This window comes from Pogonomyrmex barbatus, unplaced genomic scaffold (assembly GCF_055798465.1).
Source record: "Pogonomyrmex barbatus isolate J1 unplaced genomic scaffold, ASM5579846v1 scaffold3, whole genome shotgun sequence".
Taxonomy (NCBI): domain Eukaryota; kingdom Metazoa; phylum Arthropoda; class Insecta; order Hymenoptera; family Formicidae; genus Pogonomyrmex; species Pogonomyrmex barbatus.
This window is the reverse complement of record NW_028297127.1, coordinates 12335764-12360293: the sequence shown is the minus strand read 5'-3', so window position 1 is coordinate 12360293 and position 24530 is coordinate 12335764. Positions and strand designations below refer to the sequence as shown.

At 35.4% G+C, this 24530-nt stretch overlaps 2 protein-coding genes across 11 annotated transcripts in view; one reads left to right on the top strand and one right to left on the bottom strand.

Annotated features, from left to right (window-relative positions):
- The window catches only part of LOC105422507 (uncharacterized), a 142987-nt gene that overhangs the window by 20942 nt on the left and 97515 nt on the right, over positions 1 to 24530 (bottom strand). For all 9 annotated transcript variants that reach the window (XM_089079570.1, XM_089079571.1, XM_089079572.1 and 6 more), the window contains 4 exons: positions 24351 to 24515; positions 4364 to 4500; positions 2436 to 2724; positions 1560 to 1822 (listed from right to left, as the gene is read on the bottom strand). In XM_089079570.1, the coding sequence (XP_088935696.1) occupies positions 1560 to 1822; positions 2436 to 2724; positions 4364 to 4500; positions 24351 to 24515 (854 nt within the window). The remainder of the gene's footprint in view (positions 1 to 1559; positions 1823 to 2435; positions 2725 to 4363; positions 4501 to 24350; positions 24516 to 24530) is intronic.
- LOC105422506 (uncharacterized) lies at positions 15174 to 18825 on the top strand. Of its 2 annotated transcripts, none has more exons than XM_089079588.1 (9): positions 15174 to 15753; positions 16100 to 16281; positions 16432 to 16558; positions 16645 to 16789; positions 16867 to 17142; positions 17219 to 17387; positions 17485 to 18174; positions 18252 to 18419; positions 18522 to 18825. In XM_089079588.1, exons 2-9 carry the CDS (start codon positions 16179 to 16181, stop codon positions 18569 to 18571), a joined length of 1728 nt encoding a protein of 575 aa, XP_088935714.1. In that variant the 5' UTR covers positions 15174 to 15753; positions 16100 to 16178; the 3' UTR covers positions 18572 to 18825. The 2 variants fall into 2 exon arrangements, with proteins under 2 accessions (XP_088935714.1, XP_088935713.1); XM_089079587.1 differs by having other exon boundaries at positions 15227 to 15753; positions 17476 to 18174.

Sequence of the window (24530 nt, the reverse complement as noted above, 5' to 3'; positions counted from 1 at the left end):
TTTCATTTATATTCCCTTAACGGTAAAATTAGAATATAAATGTGAATCTAGGTGTTGTGAGACTTTACATCCGAAATATTAGTATTGATTAGTATTTTAATCTTTTCCTTTTATTTTTCATTTACCAAAAGTTAATTTTTATTTTGGAAAAATGTCATTTATTTTTTTATAAGAGGAATTATTTAAAGATTAAATAGAATTAATAGTTTCTTTATATTATTTCGATATTAATTAACAAATTAATAGAATTAACTTTTTATATTATTTTTGTACAAATATAAATCTACGTCAGATACCATTTTTTTACAATTAGAAAATATTTTACTAAAATATTTTTATTAAAATATACTGAATTCTAAATATAGATTTATATATAATATAAAAATAAAATTAAATTCCTTTTTGCGATTAGTTAACAGGACGAAAACGTAAGAAATCGGCTTTTATCTAGATATCAGTAATTTCATCATGCTGAACTTAAATGAACGATAAAGATCAGAATGGTTGTATCAGAGTTTCGGAATAAGATGAACTTTCGGTAGAAACACACTGACGGAGATTGCTTCGCTCGTAATCGAAGTTTATCTAGTTTAAGTCCCACGAGTGTCTGTCTGTCTACCTAGCTACACATGAAAAGAACAAATGACCATCTCCGGAGGAGAAAATGAGGTCCTAAATTACGAAAACCTTCGTGTATTTCACCCAAATCAACACTGACTGAATATCAATATGAAGATTGATTTGTTGACATGACTGCTGTTGATTGTTACTTAATACTTAATTTAAATTCCCACATTCTTACGAAGACCAAAATTGACCATTTAGCAGATAGAAGAGCGAGACGAGAACAAAGCAAGAAAAAAAAAATAAAACTGAAAAGAGTAATGTGAAGAAATAAAGAAGGAATTTTAAATTTCTTCTTTTTAATTAAATTTACGATAACAAAGTTCGATGGCACCTTTCCAATTTCTCGCAAAAACACCGCCGATGTTTTGCTCGCAACTTTGTGCTTGGCTGCTGACCAATTTTGAATCTTCGTGATGTAGAAAAAATTATACCGGCCAGAAACCCATCGTTTGCGCTGATTTACGTGACGAAGAGAAACAGGCGCGGATACTAAGGGGAAATAATGGTTGTAGGAAGGGGACCGTCCGAAAATTTGTTAACCATATATGAGAGGAAGCGAGTCATTTTTATGACTTCCGCCGCAGGTGTGTCTGCTTGAAACAGAAATATGAGCCGTGTCAAGGCTCTAGGGAGAGGATCCCCCGTCTGACTATGTCGATCGTTTATCACTGCTGCGCATCTGCTCGACGACGAGCAAATTAATTCAGACGATGATACATTACTCTAACGATACGCTCGATATGACGAAAATGTTTCCTTAATGAGCAGCCAATTATATTCCTTTTTCTTTTTACGCATTATAATATTATTATGGGATTGTGCGTTATTTTTACAGATTATGTAAGCGGTAAAGCCACAACTGAAAGTAGGCACATTTTAGAATAAAACGCACGTCGCACTTTGCCAAATATGACAAGTTAAGCGAAACTTACCGCGTAATAGCAGGTGAGATTACGGGGATAGAGACCGGGAAAGTTAGGCGATTGCAATCTGCAGTTCTTCCGGTCGCAGTCGGTGAATATACGGGAGCAATAAGTCCCGGATATTAGGTCTCCCAAGAACTGCTCGGAGCTCGGTTTCGTAGGTGGTGGCACGTGTTGCTCGACCATTTGCACCGGCATCGCCATCGACGTGTTCGCGTACTCGGCGGACGTGCGCTCGGTCGACGCCGGCGTCCCGATGACCTGCGTTATTCCTGACCACGTGACATTGGAATTTTAATCATTGACGGCGAAAATATTGGGAAATTCTTTGCCCGCGCAATTTCAATCGCTATTGCAATTTTACGAACGGTACAAACTTCGAACAATTCCTCGCACGGGAAATACATTCGAGTGTTATTAATTAATCGGAGAGACGATTGTGGTTGGATTAAAGTCTATATTAAAGCTTACAAATAATAATAAATTTTCGAATCAGAAAGCTTACATATCTTATAAACGTCTCAAGTAATAAAATTACATAAATATATAATCATAATTTTATTACATAACTGAATATTAGAGGATAAATTCTGTAAATATTTTTTAACATTTTTTTCTAAATCATATATTTTCAATAATATATTTCATAACAGTAATAATAATAGATATAAAATAGAATAAATCGCAAGAAGTCAAATCTCAATGAAACAATATTTACTATGAGATAACTTGCGCGCGAACTGATTTTAATTCAAATAATATTAAATAATGATATTAAATAAGAGCTCTCGAAATTTGTCGTGAAATAAATAGTCTCGACTGTGCCGTGGACCAAACTTCGATAAACGTGCTCGAAATCTGTAATCGAAAACTGCGATCACCTACCGACGAAAGGATTTCCGTAGCGCACCACCGCGTCAGATTTCCTGATCATCTTGTACGCCATTCTAAAGTCGAAGTTGAATCCCGTCTGATCTTTGCTGAGCCTGAGCAGCTTGAGGATGATCGAGACGCTAGGTGTTTCGCTGTAATAGATCGCCGGTCCCCAGGACGTGCCACACCACAGACCGCCGACGTCGGGACGCTGCGCCTCCGAGATTTGCAAGGAGCCATCGGGACATCCCTCCGCGGTGAACGATACGAATTTTCCTAGAGTAAAGCTGTCGAAGGTCAGCTGAAATAAAAAAAATTTATCGTGAGATACAAACAAACGACGGATTCACTTTAAAAATAGGAATTATAAATTGCATTACTAGAAAATATAACTTTCCTTCAAATAAGTATTAAGAAATAATTTCTAAAAATGTCCTATCTTTATTTCTAGAATTTATTTTCTAAAATTTTCCTTTATAAATGGCATTTTTTTAAAAATATATATTTCGTATTAATTATTTAGTTTCTAACTTTTGGATTCACTTTTAAAATATTTCTTTCATTTGTACTTCATAAAATTGTAACATAGTCGGAAGTAAACGGAATAATATTATTGCATAGGCTTCTTTGTTTTATGATATCAAGCAAATAAATTCGCATCGACATCATCGACCATTGCTCAAGCTGTCAGCAATTGATAGTCCCATACAGTTTTTCATCCGAAAGAGCAATCGCGCCTGGCTTGTCCGCGACGCGCGATTAAAACAGAGTTCTTGTTTTGACAGTGATAGAAAGCACTTTGCAATTAGTCACGTAAACGTGAATGACATGAAAACGGATTAAAGTGCTTATTATCGATAATTTACATGACTATGAATGCAAATCAAATAAATGATAAAATACTCGCTTAAAACTATTTCAAGATGAATAATTAAATCAATCATTTGTATTATCCTTTATTATTATTATTATTTGTCAACTTTTGGTTTTGTTATTTAAGTGCATACATACAAGCAAACAATATTCAAGTGATGAATTAAATAGAGATTCGTGAATTTGTGTTGGCTTGATTGTCAGATACAATTCCGTTCGGTTGCCGCATTACTGTTTTGCATCACTGCGACTTTTAGTGCGCGTCTCTTTGATGAGAGCAGTAAACATCCATACGCAGACCACCGGCACGTACAAGCGATTCTCGTGACTTGTGCTATGTAGATATGAGAAAGTCGGTAAATATTGCTGTGCAAATAATTCAGCAGCCGGAGGCAGCAGAGTTTTTATGCACTCGACAAAGTTTTCGCGCTCTCGAAAACTCGGTGCACGGTTTTCAGTTTCACGTTGAAAAATGTGGAGTCCTTATTAAAAATTCCGTCTTTAATTCCTCAGCGGAAATCGGACAAAAATAACTTTTTTCATTTGCCATGCAAGAAATGGACATGCGAAATTGATTCGCTTTCCGGAATAACTAATTTTCGAGCTGATATCAATTATTAAAATTTAAATTTTCTTTATTCCACGTGACTGCCTTGCGATTAGCTGCGCAATTTATTTAAAATTTTTATGTCAAGGAAAATTTGAAACGCGTTTGCCGGAAGCGCTCGAAGCCATTCTGCTTATGCAAGGAAGATAATTATTTGTCGAGACTTGTTTCCTTAATACAGAGGTCGAGTAGACTCAAAAATTCAAGTGTTCGGAATTTAATTTGCTACATAAATCCTAGCATTGTCTTTCTTCATCGAACTATTCGTTAATGCGTACTTTAATTAAAGTCCGATTCAGTGTAATGTAATTTATTGCAAATTTCCGAGACTCACTTCTTTTGATACTTCATGAATAAATGAATAAATAACGTTTAAAGTTTAACATTTCTTGTAAATGAGTATTGAATTTCTCAGTGTTAATATTGTGTTAATGTTTCAAATGGCTCAAGCACAACTCACCTGTACAATATCACCGAAATCGTCACCTGGCGCATTAAAGGTGAGCTTGCAAATGTAAGGCACCTTATCTTCCTTCGGTCGATGCAATTCCAGATCGTACGTCTTCCCCACGTCGCCATAGTACGTTTTATTGCAAGCTGCAACATAAATATTAAAGTACTTTAAATTTTCTTACTGTCTTTATGCTTACATATAGATAATTCTTTTATTTCTATTTATATCAAGCAGCATTATTTTTGTTAAATCTGCAAAGCTTATAATTAGTCAACAAAACAGTCATTATTATTCATTATTATTCATTATTAGGACTTTATTCAATTGTTATTTGCGATAGTTACATCTATTTTTCAGACATAAATAATTAAAATTAATTACATCTTTCAATGTAAATTTCATAAATGATAAACATTTATAAATATACACGTATAATAAATTATATATGATTATTTCCATGATTATTACAAATCGTACGATTTTGACATCGGTGGCTTTCTGTTCTTTAATAATAGAAAAGTATGTTGTCCTAAAGTGGATCCCTGTCTTATCTTCTTGAAACCAGTTCCTTACTGCGGCCAACAACATTGTTACGGCCGTCCGTAAATTTTCTTTCACGAATAGCATTTTTCAAATCCGGAAGTGCATTTCCCAGAACAGTGAAAAATCGTATCTGTAGCTAAAAATTTATGAGAGATGAAGGGAGTATCTCCCTTCTGCGATACTTTCATCATACTCTTTCTTCATAAAAAACATGATAAATGAAAAATCCAGATTTTTATTAATACAAATGTAATTATTATAATTATCTCATTTAACATATTTAATTGTACAATTGCCTTAATAGACAATTTAATAGGGCCAAATGTAAGTAATTATTGGATTTGCATTAATCAATTCATATGACTCTTTTATCTTGATTTTTCACGTTGGTTCTGATAATACATCAGTTTCTCCGTTACGAGAATTCTATTTTAGCTTTCCGCTAAATTCTAAACGAACAGTCAGTGAAATTAATTTGATTAGAGGACTCTCAATATAGATTACAAAATTACGGGGAGTTAAAATAAAGCGTCTGTAAATTTATTGTAATAATCGGCAATCAACACAAACGTCAGTATTAAAAATAACTTTATTTAAAGTCAAAGCGACAAGAAATGTCCATAAAATGCAATGCGTTTGCATGTATCTAAATATTTCTCACTTTCGCATTTCGCATTTGTCTTGTAACGGACGTGAAGTATTCAGACATCCGTTAAACGTCTGTATATAAAATATTAAAAAAAGAAAGTTCGCTAAACGTTATAATCCACAGTGTGATATTCGCTTTCCCTCGTCAAGCCGCAAGCCGATTCCATCAGAGAGATTACGAGGGTCGATCCCCCGCGGATCGTACAGCAAGATAAAGAATTGATGGAAGATGGTAATGAATTATCGATGAGCCGCGTCGTTTGTTTCGTGCCAGGCATTCCGGTTCGATGTTTTGGATGAGGAACGAACGAACGAGGGGAAGAAGCGTCGGCCGCGCGGTAACTCTTCCCTTTCTTCATTCATGTTTAATGGCAATTGTGCCTGGAAAAATGGCGTTCAATCAAAGACCGTGGACTAGGACTTTTCGCGAGGGGCCGGTAAAAGGTACACGCGATCAACGACTCGTGATATTTCCGGTAAAAATGCACCCAAGAGAAATACCGAGTATATTCATTTATTCAGAAAGATTCGCGCCATACAGCGATCCGATGTCAAATCTGCTGAAATACTCATTACTAATTCAGTCAAGACAATTCTAGTCTAGATTTGTCAATGCATCGAGATATTCATAGCGTACCTGAAGATCCTTCATCATTCGAGAAGGACGTCGACGTATATGACATATATGATTCTATAATAATATGCTTTAATGCGAAGAAATCTTATGTTATAAAAACGTCACGCGAGATGAATCCTATATAGCTTCTCTCTCTAAATTTATAGCTTCCCTAAACTATACAAATGTCACTTCATACAAAATTGAGAAGGGTTGGGGCATTCTAAAGTGATCCCCCAACGTTTCAGAAGTCCTCTTGGTTCCATAAATTCATCCCTAATATCCCTTTTTTGGCCTCCTTGCTAAAGGCGTTTTTCAAAATAATAATTGACGCGATCTAGAAGAAGATAGTAACAAACAAGATAGTAACAGTTCAAGATAGTAACAAATAGTTTGCTCAACAACAACCGATTGTAACTTTTTCGATCATTAAACTGTCAAAAAATAAAGATAAGAATTAAAACTTTTTGCACGTTTACTTTAGCGATGCTGACATTCTCTCTCTTTTTCTTATCGCCTTCCTTCTTATCGCTCTCCGAAATAATTCCGTCGTCTCGAAGGAAATGTTACCGTTCACTTGCGAAACTACTGCTCCAAACTCGCGCAACTCGTTCACGATTTCCATCGATTAGACGAATCTGAAATGCATTTGTCGATCGAGTTGCTTTGGCTTCCTCGTGCACGTCCCACGTGGAATTAATCCTAGTTTTGGTTGGTTACACACTCGGCTATTGTGAGGCTTCAAGGGCTCATAATAGATGCACAGGGATGGAAATTAAGGGTTGGCCGGGTAGATGAGAACACCGTAGAATTGACTGTCTGGCACATATACACAATAGGCACCGTTTCCAGGCACCAGATCATTCCTAATCAGAATTCTGCTTTGCCGATCTAATGGGTCAGTGTTCGAAGCACAGTGTTAGCCTTGGCACAATATCCCTTTAATAAGCATCCTTTTGATATAAATTTGACTTAACACGGAAGATGCACAATAACATCGCGCGCTAACGCTGATAAATCAAATTAGAAATTTCGAACGATATAATATCAAAAGATTCTTCTTCTTTTATACGTAATATAACTTTTTATTATTTTTAATCAAACAGTATAAAAAAATTATATTACCACAAATAATTATTTTTAATTTTATTTTCTTATTTAGTCTATATTTTTTGTAAAATTAAAAAGATTAAAACTATACGACCTTCGCATTTTAATGGTTTTAACCTTTTTAATTTTACAAAAAATATAGGCTAAATAAGAAAATAAAATTAAAAATAATTATTTGTGGTAATATAATTTTTTTATTCTGTTTGATTAAAAATAATGCATTAATCTTTTCGCTTTTATTTGAATATAATTAGACACTCGATATTCTCGAGAATCGTGTGAAATCTATTTGTCAGCGTAACAATGATCAAAAGTTTCAGTACGGCGGAGTTTTGAGCGATTAGGAAATTTACGCGTCCGTCTGACTAATGGTCGACATAAACCATTTCGTTCTGTTAGCCGAGACGCGTCTGGCCACGGACTGCTGCTACTACTGCGGCGTCAAGGAGCGCCTACAGCGGTAACGTCTGACGAATGACTAGTCTATGTCACTGCCGTAGTACACTATCCTGTTTCATACGAGCGTTTAATGAAAACAGAAACTCTGCAGTAATTATGTAATTAGTCATTTTTAATGCTATTCTATTTTGTATAATGCTAAGCGCGATTGATTTACTCGCATGTTCTTCGTGACAAGTATTTTATTATACTTGAGAAAGTTGAGTCTAAAGATCATGAGAAAAATAATCACAAACATTCATAAATGTCACGTGTATTAATAATTTAAGCTAATATTTTTTAAAATATTAGGTTAATATGTCAAAAAAAGAGATATAAAAAAAAAAGAGAGATTGTGAGATGGTTGCGTGAATAAATGCAATTTGTGTATGTCTCAGACAGTAATTTCAACGATATTGACAGTTCAGTTGTTTCATATTTTGACTTGCGTCGTTCATGTAAATAGTTAGCGGAGGGTAGTTCGACTAAACGTGTCTTTTGTGTAGTGCAATTGAATTCGAGTTGGCAAGTAGGTAGACGCCATGTACAATTGGCATCGCGCCAAACGCGCTTAATAATGCCTGAAAATTCAGATTCGAAATGAACGTGCCTCCTTCCAGCTGTGACTCACGTGAATTTTCCGATAGTTCATCCAATAGTCAGATTGAACATCGAAGAACATTGATATCTAACTATGGCATCAGGTTACAAATTGAGAAATATGAATTTTCGAGCGAATGTTTTAAATATATCGAATTGTTCTAGAATGTAATATTAAATTCAATTTTTCATGACATATTTTTGAGATGGTGCCATTAAAAAATTTTTGCACGAGCAACAAATAATAAAAGACAACGCAGCCTCTTGACGCGTCTCGTCCCGTCGACGAGACACGAATTTTTCGCAGCCGGTGAGAAATAGAGGCGCGCATTACGCGAGATTCTGTGACGCGTAGTTGCGACAAGCGACGAATTCGCATCGCTCCATTTGACGCCGTCGTTGTAAAAGCTGTAAGTGCGCAACCCTGGAACAAGGAAAGAAAAAGAAGAGAGTTCATTCCGCGTGAGCGCGGAATGAAACGAGAAAAATCAAATCGCGAGTTTGCGATGTGCGGTAGTTCGCTATGACTCGTTTATGACGCAAATATAATTTAACGTCTGTCAATAAAAACAAAAAATCAAAAATCTACGCTTGCAGGTACTGATATTTGCGGTTCGTTGATTAATATATATTAATGTAGAAAGCGCGATGTACCGTCGCATTTGATATAGAGTTATTCAAATATTCAAAAATGTTCAAATATTGATGCTTAAAAAGTCTCAGAATTAAACAAGAGGAGAATTCTATATAATCGAATGAAATGTTGAATCGATTTCTTTCGAGATAAATAGTTGTCGTGCCGCAAAAAGACTAATATACCTCCGTGTTCTACGTGAGAATATTCTTGGTCTACCCATCTGGCATTAAAGTGGAGGTAAATTAGGAGTCACGTAACGCAACATTCAGTACAGCAGATATACACTCACGCATACATATCAGTACTATTTTAACAAATCTGTCGCATACGTAGAAAAATAAATAATCTTCGTAAAAACGAATAAATTTCGTAAAAGTATAAAGTTAGATTAAAAATATATATAGAATTAGAAATGATTCAAGATAAAATTAGAATAAATCATATCAAATGGCAAAAAAAAAAAAAAAACAGCTGCAAAAAAATTCAATTCGAATTACTTGTTAATTTTATACTATAATATATTTTAATGTGGATTATGTTTGTTCATCGAGTAATCGCCGTAATTCACTTCCACGATTTCACCTCCCTTCCGCATACACTTGTCTTTCACTCCACGTAGTCCGCAATAAATAATTGATTTCGAATAAGTGGTGAGTGCGTTTCGCTGTTGCGATGTTAAGGTGGTGCAATGATATCGAAGTTGAGTAACAAGCACGCCGATACCCACGGATTCGGTTTTCTCCTAGATAAGATACATCCGCGGATAATGCGTTATGTAAGACTTTAATTCGCTTCGGGAAGTAATTAACGTATTGTTTATTAGGAGCTTATTCTCAGTCAGGAGATGTTTCTGTTGTTCCGTTGAAAGAGTAAAAGACATGACATTGAAGCTGGATTAACATAGCGAGGAGCAGCGTGCATTCGTCTCGTTGATACATTTCTCGCAGCGGAAGATTAACGTCTCCGTATAAGCGGCTGTAGCATTGCGATAAGAGTTATCGTCCCCATTTCAGAAGAAGCAATTACATTTATTACACTCTACGCCATCTCAAAAGAAATAACGAAAAAAGAAATATCTTTTTACATACGATTTATTAAAAAAATCAAGTCAAGTTCTCACAGCTGTTGAGTAGACTTCGATATAAAAAGTATTCGAATTGAGAAGAAAATTTTACTAAACACGTGGACATTCTCGTTTCTGCAATGTTTGCAGCAGATGCCTAGTTTAATTGCACAAGAGAATAATGAGGGCGAACAGCTAGTCTGATAAGCATTATTCATTCTATTAAACGAGACAGTACGTCCAGCATAGTTTATGACAACGAGATTATATTACAGAATTACAAATCCCTGCAATTTTTTTTTTGTTTATTTTCAGACGTTTACATTTTTAGCTAAATTTTTAAAAGCGTTTTACCATTCGTAAAATAATGTTATTTCATTAACAATAATTATACTATTTGTGACATTACTCTTTTAAACGATAGGAATATTTAAATTTAATAAACTTATCATCAGAGTGTGAGTTAATTCTATGTTACAAGATATTAATTAGTTCGCAATGCGCTATTACACAACATTGCGCGACAAAGCGAATTACCGTCACTTTATATAATAAACTCGTTTAACAGGTGGTGGTCTTTTTAATGCATAGGGCAACAAAATAATGTTCTTATCCGAGGGATTATCTCTGGAAATGAGTTTCGGACGAAGATTATGACACCCTTTCCGACACTCTGGCATATATGATAAATTCGAGGAAATAACAGGAAAATGCGCGATTCACAAAATTTGCACTTTCATTGATATCAAGATAGCGGAATACCGTGAATTAGACTTATCGCAGACAATTTACGCTACTACTAATAACAGAGTGTACAGGTACACGCGCCCTGTCGAGATGGGGGTAAGTAATATTCTTCAAAGTCGCTGACATCGCTGGATTCTACCGTGCGCCGCCATTTTCGCTGATGATATTCCATCGCTGGATGCTCAGAGAGAACTTTGATCGGACGCCCTATGTAAATTGCCCTACTTTCTCTTGCTCGTTCATCTAGCTTCACACCGTTTGCGTCAGTAGCGTTGTCATTATTATTTTTTTTTTTTTATCTCCGCACAGAGTCGACGCGGCGATACGACTACGTTGCGAGAGATTGATGATAGCGAAACAGAAGGAGAAAGAGGAAGCCAGTTCTTTCATCTTACACGGGGGAACTTCAAAATATGTTTGAAAGGCTTCAGGATCCATAAATTTATTTCCAGATCCAAGACTGTTTTCCCGTGGAGTTTTATTCGCTCGGAAATGCGATTCACGCGACGTAAAAATTAACAGAGCGAAGGAAAGCTTTCAATTGGGGCCGTTCGTTCTTCAGCTTTATAGAGTTTCATATTGCAGATGTATTGATTTTACTGGCAGCATAGAAAAATAGATAATGAAGAGAACGTTGAACGAAGTAAAAAAAGGTAACGAAAGAGGAAATTAACTGCGGGTTCTCACTTCACTTTTCGTATTTCGTATTTTATATTCGATAAAAGCTGTCTCTTTTTACTGAAAATATAACAATTAATTTAATTTAAGTATTATATACGATAAAAAATATATGATAATGAAAAATATATGAAATATATATGTGAAAAGTCTGAAATATTTTTCTCAAAATTGCTTTGTTTTCGAGATGTTCGATCGTTTCCACAATTTTGGCACACCCTGCATAAATATATATATTTTAAATAATAATGAATGCTTTTTCAATGAAAAGAGTTAATTTACAAACTATAATTGTGTCTTATAATTAAGCAAAAACTCACTGAATAACATAAATTAAAACATAATAAATGTGCTTGTTTTATTGTTATATTTGAAACAACAGAATTATTTTATAAAAAAAGTTGTCAGAGAAAGCATTAAGAAAATTAAATATTTTCTTTCATTGATTGATATAAATTTTATGATTAATTATTATTCCATAATTATAATTACTTTCTCAGATGTTCTCAGAATAGGAGGAATACATTTTGTAACCCAGGCAACACATTTATTTATTTGAGCCGTTTATTTATTTGACCAGTTGACCTGATTGCGAAACCGACTTCTTCGTCTGACAAAACAAATTACGAATGCCGACAGCTATTTTTTACAAAATAACAAAATAATCTCTTTATTCTCAGTGAGGCATGAAAGAGGCGCGCCGCGAAAGATTAATCAGTGGTTTCCATGAGACCTACTTTCCCGTTTCCCGTTCTACGAACTTCCACAGCCCTTCTACATCGTAGCCCTCCATTGAAAACTTTTTATCCATTTATAAAATCTACTGTTGTTCACGTGTGCCCGCTTAAAGGGGCTCCCCATGACAGAATTTATTCGTTGCTCTATGCAGACGGGTTGTGGAGTTTCTCTCCGTAGAAGGGGATAAACTACTTCGTAAGAAGATACGCGATACTCCGTGCAACTGTGCAATGGGTTTCTCTCTGCGCGGACGGCAAAATCGATTCTAGAGATGTGCTGCCGCCGGCCCGACGTTCGCGGCGGTATTTATCCTGCGTTTTCGCGCAACGCCAATAGACATTCATCTACGTTCTGGCGATCAATTATTGGCGCAGCTGTGAAAGGATGCCATTCGAGTCGGGCCGTTTTTTATTGTAGCACTCCGGTCCCCGTTTCAATTTCGCCGGAGCATTTCGCCGTCTATCGAAAGATTCATAATTCCGATATTTTGTTATCGTACGTGTCCGCCCGCGTCGGACGAATAAATCTTTCGCACGTTTTCTAGCAGAATTTCCCTCAAGTAAAATCGATTCGCGGGATGAATCGTGTGAATGCATCCCGCACGAAGGTTGTTTGCCTTAGAAATCAAGGTATTCCCGCGGAGGATGTTACCACAAATACATAGCGTATGTACATGATTCAGCTATATTTGTGCGGCTAATAAAGGGGATCTGCTTTCTCCGTAATTACATGGTAAATATTACATGAAAGATTCCTGTGATAATAAATACCATAAAAAACTCTACTAAAGAATATATGCACTCTGAGGTGTATTATAAGTGCCTTTCAGCTTTTCCTTGGATCTTTCCGTTGCTCTACTTAGTAGTCACAAAGGTAATCCCTGCGGGATAACCATAACAGAGAAAAAGAGAGAGAGAGAGAGAGAGAGAGAGAGAGAGAGAGAGAGAGAGAGAGAGAGAGAGAGAAAGAGAGAGAGAAATCCTCTGACTAGGAATGTTACTCTTTTCGATGATAATCCATTTTAACATTAACTTTCGACACTTATAGATGCGGTATAGACAACGTGTTCTTTATGGGTTCTGCTCACGCTTTCCACAGTACGATTTCCATTAGTATCAAAGGGAAGTAGAAGCTACCGACGAAATGATCGCGTCATAAATTATGCCGTGAGCTTTAACTGCTTCTGCTGCATATGGCGTTACATAAAAGTTCTACTTTCGTATTCGATAGCTAAATATAACTTAATTTCTTCTACATTTTACAATTTATAAATCAATCGTCTAATGTTCATTTTTATTAATGTAAATTAGCTTTAATTAAATTAACTTTAAACTCGATTTATTTTCTAGCTTTTTTACGAATTGGAGAAAGGTAAGGAATACATTAAACCGAAATTAAAATTAATAGAAATGAAATTGAAATGGACATAAATAAGATAAAAATCGAGATAATCATCAGAACGTTATCGTAAGTAGTATCATAGTATCATTGTGAAAAATCTTGGATATCAATAAAGACGTAACGCAATCTCTCGAGTTAGTTTTCCGAAAAGTTTCACGAATCGGCTAGACTGAGAGCTCCTTCAGATTATTTGGGCCGTCGCCCCCGTCGCCATTCGGCGCATTTACAAATCTTCCGCGATGAAGTGCGCTACTTCCGAGAGGAGTGCACCGCGCGTCCGCGGTTGTAAAAGCAGAGGAGCACACCGACTAGGTCGCCAGTGCTGTGAAGGAGAGAACGGTTCGGCTGATTGCAGCCACCTCCATCCCTACAGGGATGCGGGAGAACGATGCGGGATCGGTTGGATCCCGGCGGAGGGTCCCGGCGGCGCAGGTCAGTTTGACCCAAATGCGGACTGGGTTGGCCGACAGCCAGCGCGCCGTGTTCCCCGAACGTCCCTCGTCGACGAGCCAGCACGTCAGGCCGAATCTTTACTTATATTTTTCCGATGGAATCGCCGCGTGGCTGAATACGCGGCGCGGGCGCTGGATATCAATTTTCGGAGCCGATAAGTTGATCGGCTGTCACTCGCTTCCATTAACTTGCAAACCGCGCGACTGGTTTCTCCTGCGTGCCGCCGTAATTGATAAAGGGTTGCGCGGTTGGATCAATGCTCAGCGGTTGATCGATTTAAATGATTATTTTGCTATCGTAGCAATGACATTCGGATTAATTCGTTATAATAGTATGTACTGTACAGCACACCCTGACTTTAATATTTCAATATTCAAATTAGAACACGCAAAAGACATTTCGCGAAAATTTCAAAAATATGTAATCTCCAAAATCTCTTAATATATTTTTTCTGTACTTTTAAATATAAAAATAATTTAGTAATTAATTAATAATCGATATAGAGTAATAGATACATGTAATATATTTATTGTCGTTCCTGTATCTTCTATGTTAGATATCAGAAGTTAATATTTGAAATTTTTTTAAATAAAAAAGGTTTGTTGCTTTGTTTAAAGAAATAATCAATATAACATGTTACTATTCTATGTACCTATTGAACTATCTATCTTTTGAAGCCTTTTGTTTCATTGTACAGAATCATTACCGAATTTTCAATTATCTATCTAAAATAAAAAATCAGATTTTAACCGATTTGCTATTTTTTTACTTGCAATGATAGATTTATTAAATAAAAAAATTTCTCGTGAAGTATTTCTTGAGAAAGAGAGTAATCGGCAATATAAATTTTATTATTACTTTATATTAATTTGATTATTAAAGAAAGTAAAAAAGATTTAGTTTGGACTTTGTACCGTTATGCTTAAAAAATTAAAAATAACAATACATAATTTGCAATATAAATCATTATTTTGAATTATATTTACAAATTCAAAAATGCAAAAATTATTAGGCACTTAAAATCCTGCTGAATATAATATTGTTAGTTTCTATTCCATTGTTGAACATATGTATTTTTGAGAGACTTGTATATATATATATATATAGGTTATTTATTAAATATAGTTTGTTAAAAGGTTTCACTTTGAAATATGGAGTGAAAAGAGTCATATATAAAAGATTTCAATAGATATATATATATATATATATATATATATATATATATCATATTTTTTTTATATCTTTGGCTTGTTTTTGATGCATACATATTTCATAAAGGCATAGTTACTTTTGAGATATTCTATATTTTTATTTCCTAACGTGATATCATTTATCACAGATATTTTTATCTTTTCGGCAACTAAGCAGGCCGGTTCGCTCTTAAAGAACGATGACTAAATATATTACATATTACATGCATATCGTTGGACAAAATTCGTCGATTTATGATCAATTCGGCCATATTTTTCGCTTCGTTGACTATCTTCACTTCGCACTCGTAGCCACTGTCGTTCTCTCACGTGATCGGGGTCACATTTGCGCCGCAAGGATATATGGACTAGCACGGGGCTGGCTTTTAACGAACCCCAGTTTGAAATTACGACCTTTATGTTCGGCAAACAATTGAACTTCCGAGTAAACTAAACGTCGTCCGAAAGTATCGAAATTTTTGCGGTGCAAAGGCGTGGCGAGAGAAAGTCTCTCCATCTTTTCTTTCATCTTCGGTGAGTAGACGCGTGTTTATGGTACACGTTTTGTTAAAACTTGTGAATTCCGTGACAAGTTAGCCGCCGAAAGTGTTGCGAATGGAGACCAACCACGAACATCTGAAACTTCCGTTTTGTTCAATTTACCGTTGCAGCTAAAAATAAAGTTTGCAAACTGGAATAATATTCTGCATTTAATTAACTGTATTTAATTAACAGATAAGAACCTATAGATTATGTTTTAAACGAAATTAACATTTTTGGCATTCTCTATTCTTAAAATAATTACGCAACTGAATTTGATTATTATGTAATTATATTGTATTAATTTCGACAACTTGTTTACGATTCCTTAAAACTGTAGGTAGTTCAAGAAAAAAGCGAAGCTTTAAAAGATAGGTGTATCTCGACGCGGCATATAAAAGCAGTTTTACACAAAAAAAATGGATATAGATAGTCAAGAGAATCACAATGATCCTCAATTTGTAAAAGTACTAGAAACCTGTTTGAAAATGGAAATTGACACGCTTAAGAAAAGTCTTGACGGTAAGTAAAGTATGGCATAAAATTCTGTCCAATGCAAAATATAAAAGTCAAATAAAAAAAAGTAATCTCCTTACAATTATTTGTTTATTCGTTCTTAAAATTTTTTGTATTATTGTTCGCTAAGAAAAAAGTATTGTTAATTATTTTTAGACAATATAAAGGAAATAAAAGAATACAAAAGGATAATACATAATGAAATTAATAAAAGAAAACAGCTTAAGGAAAAAGTGACGCAGATGAATAAAGTCAAATTGATATTAAGCGAGACTTTAACAAAGTATAGTTATTCATTCTTATTAAATCGATCATTTTGTATTACATTCTTGTTAAGTTCCCGTATTGTAATTTCATCATGTTATGTAGATTATATACAAGCATTAGCGAAAGCTCGGACACTTTAGAACTTGTGAAAGCGAATGCTGATGACCAATACAAACTAATGCAAATAAGATCGCAAGAATATCAAGACATTGTTGACGAATACAAAAAAACATGGCAGGAGTATCGTGTGAGTAAACAAATATTGATACAGTTCACTCGCGATCGCATATAATTTCAAAATTTAAATAAATGATTTATAAGCAGGCTACATATGAAGAATTTCCATTGGCAAAAGTTAGAAAGGAGGCTCAGATAAAGTTACAAAAACTTAAAGTCGAGTATATGATTGTGGCATATAAGAAAAAAGAAACGCTAACAATTATTAAGCAAAGGCGAGAAATCAGCTGGATTTGCACGCGCAATAAGATAATTGAATTCGCCACCGTGATGTTGGAACATATGAAGTTGCAGAAAGAACTTGCGAATGTGAACGAGGACCTGAATTATCACAGAAAAGAATTACAATCGATCGAAAAGGAGGTTGCTAGACTATAGTAATTCATTATTTAATATATATGTATATGCGGACATAAATCTAATTTGTCTACTTTTGTAGCTGCAAGCATTACGCAAAAAAGAGGAGGATCAAAAAAGACAGAGAAAACAGAAAATGCTGGAAATGCCACCACCGAAGATCAATATACCGTATCGAGAAATGTACGCTCAAAACCAAATGCGCGCGAAAGTGCAGCATCAATGGAAACAGGTTCACGAGTCTCTTGATGGTGAAAATTCATTTTATACCTTACAGCTTCTAGATAGGACAAGGACCTTTACTCACGGACATATGCATATGCATATTATATATTATAGTCATTTCAGATACCATGTCCGTCAATACTTTGTTCCTAGAAGAATTATGCATAAATGAGAATACTACAGGATTACCTGAGGACGTGGACATGATGACGACGAAGATGAAAGATGACAATTACAAACATACAGCTACCGAAATGGAGATATCTAAAATCTATTCTAAAAATACCTCGGAAACAATTCCAAAAGTGATTTCCGAAAAAAGTGATACGCGTGCCACTCCAGCGCCGGATGGAGAGCTAAATGTTGAAAAAGCAGCTTTAACGGACGATGACATAGAAATGAAAGAGAGCCATCAGGAAGAGACACAGAAGTCGCAAGAGTCGCAAGAGTCCGTTAAAATCACGCAACCACGCTGCTTCCCTATAAAAGGAAGCCCCCTCAAGCATAGGGCTGCCAAGAATGCACAGGACGAAGTTGAAGCAAAAAGAATCCGACTTCAAAAGGAGGAGAGTATTAATAAAATAACTACTCCTCAGCCGTCGACTATTATTAAAGAAATGGATTTGAAATCTTCGTTTCGATCGATTCCGAAAATTAAAAAAATAGAATCGGTACACTATAATATTACGCCATTAATGCCGATATCAAAACCCGTTCAGCATTCGACTGCCGCAAGTAGTATGTTTTCTCCGATGCATTACGAATATTGCGAGAGCAATGTGAGTTCTTTTGATCAGGACTTTACGTCAAAAGGTTGTAATTTTAATTAAACTGTTTTCAATTTTTTTTCTAATGAACAGTAAGTAAGATTTATAATCAACTAATTATAGGTCTACGAGGACATTCCTCATTTTATGAGGAATCATTGAGTAATTATAAATTATCTCCAACTTCTAATATGTCGTTAATGTATATTGATGAGGACACGCAGATGCATTCTTCTCCAAAATACGTTGCGCAACAGGATGATAAAATTGAGTCTGATGACAAGACATCACGTATTAATTTTCTTATCTCAAATATTCGACAATTAATTGTTACAATTAATTGTTTAATTTTAGAATTCTTTAATGTGTTTTTTTTATTTTTGCTTTTTTCAGCATTCCAGTTTAATTTTATAGAAAAGGCAAAAGGGGGTGACTTATTTTGAAGAAAGAAGATTCATTTTTCACTTCAACAAAAGAAAATAACTTCAACTATTTGATTCTTATATATCATTCTTATATATCAATGTCATTTCAATAACATATTACAAATTTTTAATATACATTACAAATTTACGTAATTACATATAAATTAAGTTCTGTTATATTACACACTAATTAAACAAATTACTTTTATTATTATGTTTCTAATTCTAATAACAATGGTCTTAAATTAATATAATTTGTGTATCTAAAAGAACATGTGCTCGAATTTTCATTGTGTTACTTTGAGATATTCCTTGAGGTAGGTTGGATAGATTATCGTGCAAGTGAAAGATTAACAATGTCTATGTACTTGTGCAAAGCTAACAACGATTATATACTCCGAAATAATTTCTTACAAGAAGTTAAATGACTAATATGCATTCCTCATACGGGTTCATCTTCACCGGTTCTTCGCGCAGATATCAATGGCAACAACTTTGCGGCGTGTATTAAATAAATGCTTGCTCACTGAGTCGCGATTATGTACTCTCTCTGCAAGTTTCGGCCGTCTTTATGCGTATATATATATATATATATATATATATATATATATATATATATCGTGTTCCGCAATTTCGGCTCCCGCAATTTCACGAGAGAGCACCGAGCGAGTTACAGCCGTTTACTTCCGCCGGGAGAAACAGAATCGTAAGAGAAATAAGACAGAAGGGAGAAAGGACCTCTCATATTCCTCCTGTCTACAGGTAGTGGAAAAAGGAGGAGCTCTCGGCTTTTACAAAAATAAGCTCGTTAAAATCCTACTTTCTGCACACGCTTTGCGGAACATTGTGACTTGTGTGTAATCATCACCGCGGATAATGAACGATAATATCCCGCAATGCTTTACAAGCTTTTTAATTACTTCTGAAATTCTTATTACGTTTTCCGTTTAATGCTCCTGTAAAGTTTTGTTTTGTAAGAAACAGAAGCGAATTTTAGAAACGAGAAAGGAGAAATGGAATATTTACAATTAATAAATTGTATTATATTTTTATATACGTACTCAATTACATTATTAGATTTCACATCTCGTATATCTATTTTCACTTTTAAATTGCACAAACAACAGGTAACTTGTCTCGTGTAATAAAAATTGTCTTCCATTCAAGCTTGCACGATTTGAAAAATTATTGTTGCATGCGATGTCCAATTAAGGAAACAAAGAAATGAAAAAAGAAGATCCCAGCACGGAATTATCAGTTAGATGGACGCGTAAGCAATCTTTCTTCGATAATTGGTAGAAAAAGTATTAAGCACGCAATATGAGGAGTAACTTCTTAATCCGCTTCTTCGCTGTGCTCCTCAGGCTTAATCGGATCAGCCACTGTAATTGATATAAATTAACCCGCTCGCTCGAGCGTTTCATCTGTGTCGCGAGGAAGAAGAATACGAAAGTTTGTTATTACCTGTCGTAACTTTGGCGAGCTACCTTTCCACGAGGATCCAAGGCTTATAGTCAAGAGAAATTGTGTCCTTTTGTAAGCCAATGTAACGGTGGGAGGCCGACTATCAAGCTATTTTATTTCGAAAGTTTCGCATTGAGAAAGATAAATGGGGCATTTAATGGCGCAATTGTCGTACCGACGTCTTCCGTCGTGCGAGAGGACTTTAATCGATAATGTCATTCAGAAAATTTTTATGTTAATCAAGTCGCACTTCGAGTAATCGTCTTTTTATTATTCGCGAAATTATTGCGATTTGAACAGTACGTTCTAAATTTTATGTATCTCACGTGATTTATCTCCGACGTGACTTTCGCATATTATACGTAAGTAAAAAATTAAAATTAAAATGAAATTGTTACGAGATTGTTAGAATAGAATAATTACGTAAACTAGATTTAATTATTATGATCCATAAATATACAACCCTAGAATTGTAACTCTTCTCGTTCTCCGATTACGACGTCACACCAAAGCATCGCGGTTTCTTTTTTTGCAGGGCGATTTTTTTCAGTCCAATGCTTAGTTTTGCGGATACGTGACTAGAATATCTCGTTTGTACCTCGATACGAGCAGGAGATAACTCGCAATGTTCTTCAGACAACCCTTTCCACTTCCAGCGAAACTCGGCGTTACTCAACTGAAAGTGGGAATTTCGTACGTTCGTAATGTACATTTATTAATTCTGCGCATGTCGCGTATATTTTGTCAACTAGGAGAACTTACTTCCTGCAATCGAATGTTCTTACACCAATGAACGCATTTATGTATTGCACCCCGTTCTTGCACCGCAGGCGTGGTAATTTAGGTTAATTACTCTCTGCACGAGTTAATGGTGTCTTTATAACTTGTTTAAGGTTTACTGCCGGGGTTGTGCATAATGCTATATATGTCAGTTAACGCAAATGAGCGATGAGATTTATGAATAGTATACAAAATAATTGTCCTTCTTAAATGTCTCCTACAATAATGTCATTTTTAAAATAATGAGCCCATGCTAAAACTTTGCACTTTTCTTCCATATTCAAATAAAAAAATACTCATTTATCATAAATAAATAAAGCTAATATAATAAATTGAAATTTTAAAAATATATCGTATGAAAATTGCACGTCTTCTAGTAAAGATTTCAAAATCAGGGAATCTTTTGTTCCGGCAATTCGAAAGTGCAGTTTTTAATTTACTCTTACAGCGTTATTGTTTCATAAACGCAGCTCGGGAAAGCCCCTAGCGTCGATCAACGGAACGTTTCGAAGCGACGACGAGAGCGAAATCAGAAACGTATTTCCATTTCGCGTCCGCGGCAAAGAGTCCATTGTCGCTCGTGCAAATAAAGGAATGTCCACGTAGCCAGAAGTAATTTCCTGCCCGCATCGTGTCGCTTATACACGCACCGTGTATAAACGCATCTCGTAACTTGGGTTAATTACGCCAAGTATATACGTGATGCTGGATTTTGGAAAGGGTTGCTTGGCTGGTTGGCTGGTTGGTTGGTTGGTTGGTTGGCTGGCTGGTTGCTTTTACACGAAGTGCCACCGAGGTGAAAGGGGAATATACAAGGCCGGGGTATCCCATCGTGCACGCGGGGGATTTAGGCAAAAACCCCTGGTAGATTAAACGACTACGACGTCGCTGATGGCCTCGCCGGAGCATTCAGTAAATTCCGGCAGCCATGGAAACGACCGTCGTGTATTTTGGCGAGCGTTTTACTACGTGCACGTGGCGAGGGGTAGTTTTCTTAGGGTAAAGAGCCGGTCGAGGATTTACTCGGGGATGCCGTACGCATCTGCTTAAATTGTAATTGACAGTCGGACGTAATTCTAGTAAGGCAAACTGTACAATAAGCGATAACTGTACGGCAAGGCGAAAATTTGATTAAATCACTTCCATTTAGCAACTAAATTTAGATTAAATGCTTTAGTTACAAAGCGTTAATAAGACGCTTGCGTTTATACATCGCGAGCTGAATTCACCCGATGTTCTTGTTGTTGTAAACAAATTTCAGAAAATGTAATATCAAGATAGAATATACGGTTTTTTAATCTTGTTTTTATAAACTTTAAAAATATTTATGGTTTCCCCCCAGAATTTTGAAATCAACGTGAATTTAACTTAGTGCAATTAATATTTAAATAATGACTTACACAAATCGCAAATGATCGCTAATTTAAACATTTAAGCATTTAAATTTCGACAAGCAGACGTGACAGTTGGTGCCTTTATATGCCGAAAAAGAAAAGTAAATCGCGCGAAATTAGATGATGCCTAGAAAAGGTGGACACGTATATGTACATACGACTAAAGGACGAACTCGTTTTTTGCCACCAAATTGCCCGCTCGAACTGCTCTATTTTATCACGATCTGTCGATAACAGGCAGGTCTGACTAAGGGGAGCATCCCTTGTCTCTTACGTATAGAATCATCTCGTTGGGCACGTCGTAGATTTTTGCGAAATAAAGTCGCTGCTCACCAACTCACCGCACGTTCGACTTCTCTATTGTATAATGATAAACTATTACGATGAACAATCTTATTTTCTTAAACTTATAATATTACTAATTCCGCGGAGTCCATAGGATAATTGCACACAAACACAGTTACATGCAAATAAATCCGATTAAAAATTGTTTGATTTGATATGCATGCATATGACACAAAGTATCTTTAAATTAATATTTTCTGAATCATTTTATGAATCATTTACGTCAACTGGAAAAAACGATGTCACAGCTTTCGATCTGTTACAGTCAATTTATTTCAACGTAAAGAACGTTGCGTTAAAATGACAGAAACATTTCAATCTATCCAAATGTACATGTCTATTGACACATTTTTCAATCTTTTTTTCATTCATTGTAAAGTAACGAAAGCGGTTATTTGAACAAAATATTTATCGATGTATATTTATTATTAACCTTCACGTATTATTGAAGAAAAAGATTTTATCACTAAAATATTTCTTTATTTTTGATTCTCATATTTCATAAAATTATAATTGATTCGTGTTAAATTGTTACGATACAAATAGAACCATACGTGGAAGTACAAAACACATTTATTTCACTTCATCATTAACGATTTACGAATTTTTATTTTTATAAAGTACCTCGGAAACATTTGGAACAAGAGATATAAATTGTTGCTACAAATATGATTCCAGACATGAATTTTGTACAACGATAAATGGATAATTTTGCAAATAAAAAACTCCAGATTTCATCTTTTATATAAAAGCTTTTGTTTGCCTTCAAATATTCATTGGGAGTTGATTTTACTATAACTGTGAAAACAACGTGTTCACTTTCTAAACAATCTCGCCTATTATTATATATATGATAGATAACTCTAACTCTATTATATTTGTTTCAAATTTACCATATTATGTTTAATATTGAAAATTCTACGGTTAAATATTTATGAATACATGACACGTTGCATGAAATATCACGTTCTCGTCAGTGTCTTTCTTTGAACGCTGTGTTGTAATATCACTTCTGTTGTAACATCGCTGGAATTTCATTCTGTTTTTGTACGTTGCGAAGCATCGACTGGTTCGTGCGTGGAAGAAAGCAGAGAGAGAGATCGGCGTTTCTAACGAAGTAGAAATTCCTGCGCGCGCCCCACTTTTGCCGCAATTGCAACAAGGCACATTTCGAAGCGGGTATTGGAGCTACCTGCCAGAGAACAATGAAGGGATCAATTACCGTCCTGGAACACCTCCGCATTGGGAAACTGAGACCAAAATACTCGCGCGAATAGGTTGCGAGTTAGAAACGGACGTTTGATCCGCGATTCGGCCGTTCGCCCTCTCGCAAATTGGATTACGTTCACGGCGAAAAACATTTAATTAAAGTATAGAGGGGGATAAATTGTTATTGCAAATACAATTTTATTTACGAACCGTTAATATGAATCGCAGCCATCATATATATATGAAGATAAAAAAACGACGTAACGTACATTAATTTTTCTCTTCATTAAATCTTAAATTATTTAAATAAATCAAGGAACTTGTCGAACTTTTTTTTACTTGCTCACCTTTAAGTGTTTTATCGTTTTAAAATTTATGTAAATTTTTAACGTTTGGTATAACAAAGGCATTTCAAAAGATCGTAAAAATCGTAAAGATTTAATGCTTTAATCTCGGATTTCACTTCGACTAATTTCAACAACGATCTTCGATCCGTTCGTTACGCCGCCGCGGTTTCTGCGTTAGCTCGTCAAGTGGATATGCATTTGTCGGCGCATTAAAAGCTTCCTTTCAAGCCTTTTGTAAGCGGCAAAAGTTTTACTCACGCGAGCATGGACGCGTCTCGTCGCTCCCATCTCCGCAATCGTCGACAACGTTGCAGACTTTGTTGAGGGCGACGCAGTGCCCGTTGGCGCACTGAAATTCACTCTGCCGGCAAGAAAGCACCGTCGTTGCCGTGAGGATGCAGGTGCAAACGAGCCAATGCATGTCTGAAACAAGTGATG

Bases quoted from the DNA above. Each gene is read 5' to 3' on its own strand.
- LOC105422506 (XM_089079587.1), top strand. From the start codon at position 16,179: ATGGATATAGATAGTCAAGAGAATCACAATGATCCTCAATTTGTAAAA. The intron at 17,388-17,475 runs GTGAAAATTCAT...TATATATTATAG, and splicing joins GGTTCACGAGTCTCTTGATG to TCATTTCAGATACCATGTCC. The intron at 18,420-18,521 runs GTATTAATTTTC...TGCTTTTTTCAG, and splicing joins GTCTGATGACAAGACATCAC to CATTCCAGTTTAATTTTATA.